This window comes from Lutjanus erythropterus, chromosome 12 (genome assembly GCF_056507025.1).
Source record: "Lutjanus erythropterus isolate fLutEry1 chromosome 12, fLutEry1.hap2, whole genome shotgun sequence".
NCBI lineage: Eukaryota > Metazoa > Chordata > Actinopteri > Lutjaniformes > Lutjanidae > Lutjanus > Lutjanus erythropterus.
This window is the reverse complement of record NC_139328.1, coordinates 31,435,170-31,446,939: the sequence shown is the minus strand read 5'-3', so window position 1 is coordinate 31,446,939 and position 11,770 is coordinate 31,435,170. Positions and strand designations below refer to the sequence as shown.

The 11,770-nt window shown below is 39.1% G+C and overlaps 1 protein-coding gene across 1 annotated transcript; it reads right to left on the bottom strand.

Moving 5' to 3' along the window:
* Window positions 1-3,020: 3,020 nt before the first annotated feature.
* Window positions 3,021-9,041, bottom strand: selenop2 (selenoprotein P2). The gene is made up of 5 exons (XM_084732913.1): window positions 8,930-9,041; window positions 7,762-8,016; window positions 5,908-6,120; window positions 5,438-5,546; window positions 3,021-4,109 (listed from the first exon to the last, which is right to left on the bottom strand). Exons 2-5 carry the CDS (start codon window positions 7,986-7,988, stop codon window positions 3,723-3,725), a joined length of 936 nt encoding a protein of 311 aa, XP_084589039.1. The 5' UTR covers window positions 7,989-8,016; window positions 8,930-9,041; the 3' UTR covers window positions 3,021-3,722.
* Window positions 9,042-11,770: the final 2,729 nt, after the last annotated feature.

Genomic DNA, 11,770 nt, shown 5'->3' with positions numbered 1-11,770 from the left:
GAACTTTAGTCCTGCTGCTTGCAGTAAAGTGATCTGAACTAGTCTCAACATTAACATCAGTGCTTTAGCGTTAGTATTAGAGTTCAAATCAACGAGTGATTTTCATTAATTTATACATTAGCAGGGTGTAGTGTGAAAATCTAGCAAGTTCACATTCAGATTTTGAAGAAGTTGTTGGAAAATGTACATATACAGTATATATGTGTGTTATTATTGTCCTCTTGTTTTTTACTCTGTAGAGGTAGATTTTGTATGACACACACTAAATGACTTAAGATTTTCTCTCACCAAGCATTGATTGAGATGTAGGTCTGCCTGTTACAATGATTTAGGCCTGGCTGAAAGGCACACAGTGTTTGTTAGTTTTCCTGATGTCTGATGATTATGTTACTGTTCAAAACAAAACTTGAGCTTCTGAGGAAAAAGAACGTTTGTACTGACTGACTGGTGCTCACTGAATAAATGTCTTATTTTGTGTTTTTTTTTAACGTGGTGACTCCTTCAGTGTCCTTCATTGTATGCACATCAAAACCTGGAAATGTTTTTTCTCAAGTTTTGGTTTTAATTTGAAGTTTAAAATAACATGTTGAAATCCACCCAGCCAATATGAAGACAATACTAGTTCAATCAGGAGAGACTAAGAGTAAAAGGGGAATGGTTTATTGGCACATGCATGACATATATGAAACATGAACAGTCTTTGGCAGTTAGACCCCATTGAGGTGAAACAATATGTATATACTATATGTATATATATAAATGGGGGTGATGAAGCTGTAGAGAAGAGAACCCCCCGGGGTCTAGACACTGGTGGTGGTGGTGAAGAGGTGCGAAGCAGAGACTGGTGAGGTGAAGTGGCTCTGGACTCCTGCTGCCTGGACCTGAAGATTGGAGGAGAGGGCGTCAGGGAGGATCGAGGTGAACACCGTGTGGCTCTAGACTCCTGCTGCCTGGACCTGAAGACTGGAGGAGAGGGCGTCAGGGAGGATCGAGGTGAACATCTTGTGGCTACCTGGGTCCAATGACTGGAGGAGAGAGGGGTGGAGGAGGGTCACGCTACTGACTGAATGACAACTGATGGAGCAAAGACAGAGGCGATTTAAAGTTTGGCAGCAGCAAATTGACTGGCTATCGCGACCGTGGCAAAATCTGATTGGATAGTAAAGACGAAGGTGAACGCCCACAAACAGCTGATTAGAGGGAATAGTAGGGGAGAGCTGGAGTAAAGGAAATTTATGAATGAAGGCAGTGTAATAGAAGGTCTTCCTGATTGAACTTATGCTGAGCTTCATTTATTTTTGTTGAATTGGCCATTAAAATACCCATAAAACAAATTAAATATCTACAAACTCATCATTATGCATAGAGTATATACATTAAGAATAGAGCCATTATAAGGAGATTTAGGTCATTTTCCTTACAAAAAAAACAAGCTAGGCCTGTTTCACTGTCAGTGTCACACAATCATGTTCCTTCACAGAAGAAGCCAAATTACTTGTGTAATCGTTGTCAGGTGTGATTGTGGTTAAATTGACGGTGATGCAAGAGTCTTAGGACACAGCTGTGCCTATCCTGCTCATTACGTGATTGGTAACATCAGGGTTTTGTCACGGAGGCCACACCACCAATTGGTATAAATTCAAAGCCTCTAGACGTAGTCTTGAAGCACATGTTGCTCTTTGAACATGGCTAAGGTGAAGAAGGAGCTAATGAGTGAGCAACACATTTGAATAAAGGCCCTTTTTGATGCTGGCTGGAGTTAAGGTCGCATCACCAAGGACTTGAGATGCAGTCCAAGCACTGTTAAGTACACTTTGAACCGCCATGATGCCACCAGTTCACACCAGAATCGAAAGGGGAGAGGTAGAAAAAAAAATTTTCAGACAGACAAGTGAAGCATCTCAAAACCCAAGAAAGACCTCACGAGAACTACGTGACGAGATCAACACCACAATGACTAAAGGTGCAACAGTTTTTTCAAGAACTGTGTCAGAAACTGGGAGAGGAAGGACTTGTTGGCAGAATAGCAGCAAAGAAACCATTTCTGAAAGAGAAAAATAGAATGAAATGGACAAAGGAAGATTGGTATAAAATGTTATGGACTGATGAGTCCAAGTTTGAACAGTTTGGCAACAAGCAAAGAGTGTATGATTGATGGAGGGAGGGGGAGAGATATGAAAATGAGCGTCTCTTGCCAACAGTTAAACACAGAGGAGTAGTATTATGGTGTGGTGTGCTATTTCAGCCTCAGGAACAGGAACTTGGTGAAAATTGATCTCATCATGGATAAGACAGTATACCACAACATTGTGGTGAGGCACAGAGTACCATCTGGGAGTCGTCTTATTGGGCCTGGATTTATTTTCCAACAGGACAATGACCCTAAACATTCTTCTAACTATTGAAGGGAACTACCTGCGAAAGAAGGAATCTGCTGCAACACTGGAAATAATGGACTGGCCCCCTCACAGTCCAGACCTCAACCACATTGAGCAAATTTGGGGCGATTTGGAAAATAAACTGGACAGATCTATTGTACATTCAAAGGAAAGCCTTTGTCTTGAGTTGCAGAAGGCATGTGATAAACATTAGTATTGAAGTTCTCAGGAAATATATTGACCCTATGCCAGAGAGATGTGCTGCTGTAATTACTGCAAAAGGTGGACATACCAAATATTAAAGTTAAAAGTGTAGGAAGTCTAACTTTGTTTCTTTTGCTCTTTGTATTTTGATGTTCGCTCCTGATTTGCCGTTTTGTTGTTTGTAGTTTTTATAAGCCCTTGCAGGCTGGGCATCTTTTTGGTGCATGACACTTTGAAAAATAAATGACCTTACCACAGTCCTGGAGAGTGAGTGACCGTGCATATTCAGAAGAGCTTGTATTTTCTTCAGCCATTGTGCAGAAACAAGCAAACAAAACTTGCTAGCTAGTGTTAGCTAACATATTTATGGAACTGTTCGACCTCCACCTAAACATCACGTGCAGAAAACATATTTACCAACAAAAAAAGGGTAAACAATGATTTCAAATGTATTTTCTTTTTAATGGAGAACAACAAACTTAAGGTTAATTCTAGATTCAGGTAATCAATCAATAAGTAGTAAAGTTTCAAATCTACAGCAAATATGCTAAATTGATTAAATGGAGCAATGTGCCATATGTTAATACTGTAATACTGTATGTTAAACTTCACTATAAGTCAAAAATACTGTCTTTGCTTATGTAATATATAATATCTAATGAATTAGTAGGATTAATGCACTGATCTAATTTATCAGTTATTCCCAAAATAGTAGTAGTAGTATCACAGCATATCACTACCAGATCCTGCATGAGACAGGATGAACAGAAGCAGAAACTGAACAGGAAGGGAAATGTTTGGACAGTGATCTGACTGAGGTTTGTTCAGCAGCACCATCACCGTCCTCTGACTCTGTCTGGGTGACAGTAACCATCAGTCCATCCAGTCTCTCCACACACATCCATCTACAGCCTCCTGCAGGCAGGTTTCACACCATAGACTTCATTAATGGGAGAAGGCTGGACAGCAGTCGCTACTTCATCCACACAGACGAGTGAGGGGTGGAGATGCTCGCTTAGAAACCACAATCTGATTACTGAACAGCTGTTGGCCTGTCCTGCCATCAAAGTAAATATATTTCACTAAATTTAAACTAATCCTAACTAGATTAAGAAGAAAGAAGCAAGTAAAACTGGCATCCTAATTATCCACATCCGTTCCATTAGCATGACTGTGGTTGCCAGGCTGCTGCTGATGATGATGATGATTATGATGATGATAATTATGATGATGACTATGGTGGGGGTGATGATGACTGAGAGTTTGATTCTGACTTGTGTCATGCAAATCATGCTTCGGCTGATTCTGGTGACTGGTGTCATGGTGGTGGCGGTGGCGGTGGGAATGATGAGGACGATGATGATGATGACCATGGCTGTGGTGATGAGAAGCTGCGGCTCCCACCTCTGGATCATCAGTGTCCACTTGCGTTGTTGGTACTGCAGTTACCTGGCTGGTATTTAACGCCATTGTCTCCTTCATGGTGTTGTTATTGTTGTTCATGCCACTTGAAAAAGTAGAATTAGCCTGGGAAAGACAAAAGACATGTTATAACTTTAGGAGTGCACTCAGTAGATGGTGAAGCACCTGCTGCAATGCCACCACAACTGCCAGATGCTACCAGCAGAGATTTTCAAACTTCTGCCTGTATTAACATGACCTCCACGTACACTGTCCTGAGCTGAAACAAAACTCAGTCGTCAATGGCTGTACGAAACAGAACAGTCAAAACATAAATGCAAACATACTTACCAACAGTTGTGGACAAAGTCCTCAACCCCAATACTTGAGTCAAAGTGTAAATAGTCCTGGTCAAGTATTACTCAACTATAAGTGAAAGCTGCTCAGTCAAAATGTTGCTTGAGTTAAAGTACTAGAGTTCTTGCTTTTAAAAAATACTTAAGTATTCAAAGGTACAAATTACAAAGTACATTTTCTAATATTAATACATTGCTGTATTGTTTTCATGATGCATTTACAGAAGCTTGTAACTCTCTGAAACCATCTAATGATGCACTGACCTGCTTGTAGAACCACTCTGCTACACAAAGCCTATAGAAACACCTATAAAAACTTCAGCATTGAAATACAATCAAAAACAAAAAGGACAGCTGTTGTCATTTTCTGATGTAACTGTATTAAAATCACTGCAAAAAATTAGATTGAAGTCAACTGTAAGGAGTTCTCCAAGTCTGTTAAATAACTGAGATTTCTTTCTGACTTCAGGGGCAGTAAATACATGAATTATGTAATTATTTCTCTTTTTCTAATTGTAATAACATCCTGAGATTTTAATTTAGTCTTTCTCCTGCCGAGTTTTGTTTGAATGATAGAGGGAGAGCTTGCTTGTTCTTGTTACAGAGCGTCTGGATGACATATTTCTGCTTTCACATCAGTCCCAGGTGAGAGCGAGTACTGTGATTGGTTTCCTTCTGTGAGGAACACAGCGTGTGACCAATCGCATTTTAGAAAAGCAAAAAAAAACAATAGCTGACTTCAAAGCTGTGCTTAGCCAAAAAGTAACTGTCTGACATGTAGTGGAGTGAAAGTCATAGGTTTCCAAAAAACAAACACTCAAGTAAAGTACAGATACTCAAAAAATGTACATGGTTACTGTCCACCAGTGCTTACTAGTATTATATTCCATCACTACCAAATTTTGGCAATAGAATCTCCTAAATCTTACACACTGCACCTTTAATTTTAGGAGTACATGACTTTGTATTTATTTTGACTGAGTGAGTAACTGATTCATATTGAACACTAATAATCACTCATGACTGAAGGTTTCCATTTAAAACCACTTGTGTATGTGTGCAAATATATGTGTGTGTGTGTGTTTTGTAGTTACTCACAGAGCAGTTGCAGATGTTTTTAAGATAAGTGGCTCTGATTGCAGCCTCTATGTAGGGGTAATTCAGGAAACTGTAAGGTAGCACTATGTGGAAGGTCAGCAGGCCACACCTGGAGGAAAAAGAGAATCAAAATGTAGATGGAAATCACTGCAATTTCACTTTTTATTATTTTCACAATATGATGCATAAGCAAATTATATAGTTATGGATTCTAAGCTTTTCTAAGTTTGAGATGCCATTCATTTAAAATACAATACCAAACCGTTTCAGAACTAATGTGCTCACATGGTGAGATAAATCATAGCTGGTGGATGAAAATATGTATCGGCATGCAGCAAATTCAAAATCATGACCATAAAACCTGGCAAAAAACTTTACGCAGCGTTCTAGTTTTGTTTGCATTCTAGTCTCTCTGTATCACAAGAGTCTAAACATTATCTACACGTCTTTTAAGAGGTGGCTTGCCTTACCTGTCATAGACCAGGAAGTCATCTTTGTCGCCATCCAGAGCCTCCCACACGTCCTTTTGGAAGGGAGTCTGCTGGTACACAGGAACACCAGGGGGCGCTCTTCTCTTCAGCTCCCAGTACATGGCTCTGGACTGAGCCTCCTGCTCATTCACTATCAGAAAAGACACCTCCGTCAGCTTGCTGCGTTTCAGCTTGTCACGCAGGCCTCTAATGCTGCAGAGGGACAGAAAGACACACAGACTCTTAACTGAAATCAATGCACAAGGACTTCTTACTGTTTAATTAGTTTAACCAATCATGTTGGAACAGCTGTTCTGATCAATTTGTCTGATTTTAGAGCTAAGCCTTCTACTTGATGTGAGACGTGAATCACAAATTTAAGCTTTGTGCTGAGCCGTCGCAAAGTCTTTATGAGTCAGATTTTCTTGAAAAGCCTTCAACATGAAAGGTCATGATATACTACATGTGCTTATTCTAGATTATGACAGGCTATTAGATTATATTCTTTACTTCAGTCTATAAACAGAAATTTAAGTACAAGTAAGAAAAAGTCTCAAGTTGTAACTGAGTATGTTGCACATTGCACAAGCCTGGTTTAAGCTAAGATTTATTTATTTTTTTACATCCTTGAGTAGGTATGGGTCCACTAGGGCAGTGTTCCCCAATCCTGGTCCTCAGGGCCCACTGTCCTGCATGTTTTAAATGTCTCCCTGCTCCAACACACCTGATTCAAATGATCAGGTTGTTGTCAGGCTTCTGCAGAGCCTTGATGATGAGCTGATCATTTGAATCAGGTGTGTTGGAGCAGAGAAACATCTAAAACATGCAGGGCAGTGGGCTCTGAGGACCAGGGTTGGGGAACACTGCACTACGGTCTGCGTGATAATTTAAAACTGTTAAAGTAGAAGAAGTTGAAGTAGAGGACTGTGAAGGTACGGAATTAGAAAGACTACACAAGCACAGGCGTGGTTCTCTCCTTACAAAAGCTAACATTAGCTGCTGAAGCTACGATGCCTGTGTGTTTTTGTACCAGGATGTAACTAGTCACACAGTAGTGGGTCGTACTTCTTCTTTCTCTTCACGGCTGATAAAAGGACCAGGAGTCACTGGACAAAACACTTCAGGTAAGATACCGTCAACGTAGTTGACTAAGCAGTTTCACACAAAATTAAACAAATCTAGCACAAACCGAGACTTTTTTCACTTGTAAAATTATGTTTCATTTGACTAATAACATATGAGTAATTCGTGGCACAGTTGAAACAGGATCAAAAAGTTCATTCATATTTTTTCCCACAGGTCACAGCAGAAGGGGCGTGGCTTAGGCGCTCTCTCATGAGTAGCAGGAAACACACCATTGCCTTGAATTTATGGATTTGAACATTGTTGTAAATATTAAGGATGTTAGAACACAACTTATATAACATGTCCAGCCTTTTAGACAGTTTAATGTGGAAATGCTACATATCATCGCTTTAAAAGACCAGTGTTTAGGATTTAGAGGCCTCTAGCAGTGACTTTCCAAGCCTGTATCTACGTTGGCCACAAAAGTTGCGCAAAATGCAAAAGACTGTATCTAGTGCTAGTGTTTAGTTTGTACATTCTGGGCTACTGTAGAAACATGGCAGTGCATCATGAAAGAAGAATCTCACCATTTGTAGAGAAATGGCTCATTTATTCAATTTCTGCCACATTCTGGCAGTAAAACCCCATTAATCTTACACACCGGACCTTTAAAAGATGTTTTAAATAATTATCTTACTGATTTGACCTGCCTTGTGACAGGTTTTATAGTATATGACTGATTATATATGCAGATTAAACGATGTTGTTCCATGAAGTCTGTTTTCTTACTTGGAGGCCTGAGTGAGACAGAACTGTCAGCTGGCCTTCAGGAGCGCCACCACAACCACATTTCCCAGCAGCTCCTTCATGGGTGCCTGTCCGTTTATGTCCCAGTGGGGGGCAGGTTTGCAGATCCTGGAGGCATTATTGTCCCCCTCCACTAACAGAGTGACATGTGAGGCCCACAGCAGACCCGGCAGGGCTGCATACAGCCACAGCGACAGGAGAGAGTCCATTGTCCCTCCCTGATTGGCTGGACTGGATCTATGAAAAAGCCGTACAATAATCTGTGTTAATATATTTAATAATCAGTAGGCTGTAATTTAATTTTGAGACATGCATATAGGCTATTTAAAGAAAAAGAGATTAGAAGAGATTAAGGAAAAAGGTTCTGAAGTCAGTCATCATGATTAGATCTTCATAAAAATTTCTACACTGTGTATAATCATCATAAGAACATGAACGCAGTCTGTAGACTACAGTCTGTAGACTACAGTCTATGACGTGCAGTCAGTCTGGGCTAAGAGCAGATTCATTCTTTGGCAGGTTTCTGCTGCCCTGAACCAAATGTCCAGTCAGTCTGATCCCCAAATAATTAAAAGAGTAAACCCTCATTGTCTCTCTCATCACATGTGGAGATAATCTGCAAAAACAGTTTATTATGGGCTAAACTGCCAACAGACAGAAGAATGTTGGGGGCAGATAGACAGACAGGGGGGCAGACAGGAAGACAAAGAGAGACTGGGACAGAGATATTCACAGCCTGAGACACATCCAGAAAACTGTATAAACAGATGAATGTGCCCTTTAATGGCAGTCAATTTCAAATTACTTAAAGTTTAGGTACTAAATTGCATTGATCTTAGTCGATACATCAGTCTCTGGAAAACAACCTCACAGCTCCAGTTTTATCAACATAAAGGAGTTACATTAGTGTGTCCTATAAACAGTGATTACCTGCTGAATTCAGATTATATTGAGTGTATAAAGTTGTATTAACAAACCTTAAAATGAATTAATCATGAAATTAGGAGTAGTTTTACTTTGATGCAAACTTGTCTAATTTTGAAAAGGCAAGAAGTCAAATACAATTGATTAGCATATTTAATTATTCACTTTTCAAAATAAAGGATTTATTAAAATAAAAACAAATGTGAGGAGAAAAAGAACGTCTTACCTCTGTCCTCTCTCTGTCCTGTGACCCACATAAACAGACAGTAAACCCCTGTTGTTTTTAAAGCCTGTGGGGTTGACTAAGCACTTCCCCCAAATCAAACAGAGAGAGAGAGAGACAGAGAGAGAGAGAGAGAGAGAGAGTGTATCTGTTAACACATCAAATCCAGATTCAGACAATGGTGTAGTGGTATAAGTATGTGCAAGTTGCAGACAAAATATGGCAAACTCTTGTGTCAAATGACTTTTAATTTGAAAGAATCTAAATCACCATTGCAAATAGAGCCACAATAGTGAATCATATTGTGTTCACTGTAATTAGGACTTTTTTTTTGCTGTTGTTATCTCCAACACCTACTATTTATTTTAATTTCTGCAGAGTAATTACACAAATAACAAAAATGCATTTGTTTTCCCCCAAAATGTTTGTCAGTGATGTATCAGCTCTGACTACTAGGTATAGTTGTTTTTCCACTTTCATGGAGGCAGACACTCATTAACCCTCTTTATTTTTTAGTACTTAATGACACCAGTCGTTGATCACAAAGACATGGCATGATTGTGCAGTTTCCAATGAATTGCGCAGCCTTACTGCTAAACATCAGCATGCTATCATTATCATTGTGAGCATGTTAGCATTGTGAAGCTCAAAGCACCACCATCCCTACAGAGCTGTTAGCATGACTGTTTCATTTACCACCAAAAGAACGTCTTGTATGTGACATTGATCATATTACTGAGTGATATTTACTTTACTATGTGTGAGTCAGGCTTTTGACTGTGCAGAGGTGAATGCCATCCTTTGATAAACAAAACCACGGTTCCACTTTTGAAAGAGGCCAAAATCAATGACAATCAACACGAGAAGGTCAAAGTGACAGACTGAGTGCAAAGAGCCGTGTTGTCAGTAAAAGAAACATCTGTAAACTGTACTTTGTATGTGTACTGTAGCTTTACAGTACACATATGCAGGACAGTTTACATCTGCATTGTCAGTCTTCTTCAAACCTGTATGCAACATGTGTCAGTTGTATTAATCTTTCTACTTAAATGTCTTAATATTGTAGTTCAGGTTAGGTAACAAGCTATCCACAAAACAAATATCTAATCTCTCACGTGAGTGATTTGCTCAAAGTCCAGTCGAGGCTGAAGTAAAATGTCTTTTTTTATTCAGGGTACAGATTACACACATCACCTGATAGGCCAGTGTGAGTATTTAATTACTGTGGTGGTATTAAAGGACAAGCTTTCTGGGGGGTAATCCATCAAAGTTTAAACAGAAGTCTGCGCTAAAGTGAAAAAGCCTGGCTTGAATGAAGTTAAACTTCCACTCAAGGCTCAAGCTGTTACACTAACACAATCTCAAATCTCAATCTCAGTCACAAACTCAAGCCAGGCTAAAAAAAAGTTTGCACTGTGAGTGTGTACGGACAACAGAAGCAGCCAAGAACAGTTGATTGTCAAAAAGAGGATAAGATCACAAACATTTTCTTCTCAGCGGTGAAACAAACCCTGTGAATTTAGCTATTGAAGAATAGAAAGAGTTCATGAAAAAAGGCCAATACTGCTGCAATTTACAAAACAGAGGAGAGGACCAACAAAAAACCCCGCAGACAAAAGAAATGTCAGGGTAATGTGATTCTACTGTGCTCACTTTGTAGTGTGTCTGCTCCACGTTCCCCTCAGCATCAGCATGGGTTTGATTTCAATCTGAGGCCAACTTACATGTTGTCCTCCCTCTCTCATTCCTCCTTTTCCTATCATCAGCTGTACATCATAAAAGCTAAAAGCAATTAAAATCCTGTTAGAAGATATACAAGCCTATGTAAGGTTCTTTTGTCTTTTTCTTTGTTTTTTGTCCACTTTTTTCTTAAACTATAAATGTTAAGCTTTTAAAGAAACGGATGTAGTTGACTTTTGAAGGCAGTCAAATTCGTGAGATATGATTTTCTTAACTTTTTTTTAATCAATGCATTCTTTGAAACTAAAGTAAACATATAAATTCATGCTTGGTCATATAGAAAACTGTATAGAAACTCTAAACTTGTGTTTTTGCATGGACACAAGTGATGTGAGCACAGAAGGACACTTAAGGGAACTGTCTTTTGGTGGTCTGTTTCCACTTGGTGGAAATTCTTTGACACACTGCTGCATTAAGCTTGACAGTTACCATGGTTACTTAGCAGGGATTCCTGCTTCCAGGCTTTTCCTTTATCCATGTTGATGAAATAGCGCTCCGCTATGCAATGCAAACATGCACTCTGCCTTTAGATGTAGTGAAAGTCCACACACAATGAAAAATACAGGTAGTTATTTACAGTCACTTTATTTTCTCACAGTGCCAGTGTTTTGGATATTGAATGTCACATGACATAAGTGACTAGCCTGAGCTTTTTCTTATACCCTTTGTGGTAACATAACTGCACTGCAAATTTAACAAACAAGACAGACCAAAGAAGCAAATGTCAAAGTAGATTTATAATCTTATCTAGTGTAGAATTACACTATCGGTAGTTTCCCAGTGAAGGGTTTACTTTTAGTCCCTTGCTGACTACTCACAGCTCTCTAATATATTCTATAATTTGATTTCAGAACATTTAAGAAAAACAGCAAGGGTTTTCCATTTTGCAAATGTGATCATAATAAGCTAGGAGGAAATCAGGCAGGCTAGCTCTGTCTCTTTTACATCTCTCATAAAACACTTATGTTTTTATTTTACTTGTTTTTACTGTAATTTTTTTTATTCATACTTTTGCCATTTTGCTGTGTGAATTCTACTTCTTTCTATTTCTTTCTTATATATGTTAATTTCTCCTGTTTTTATGTCTTTGTAAAACAATCTAAC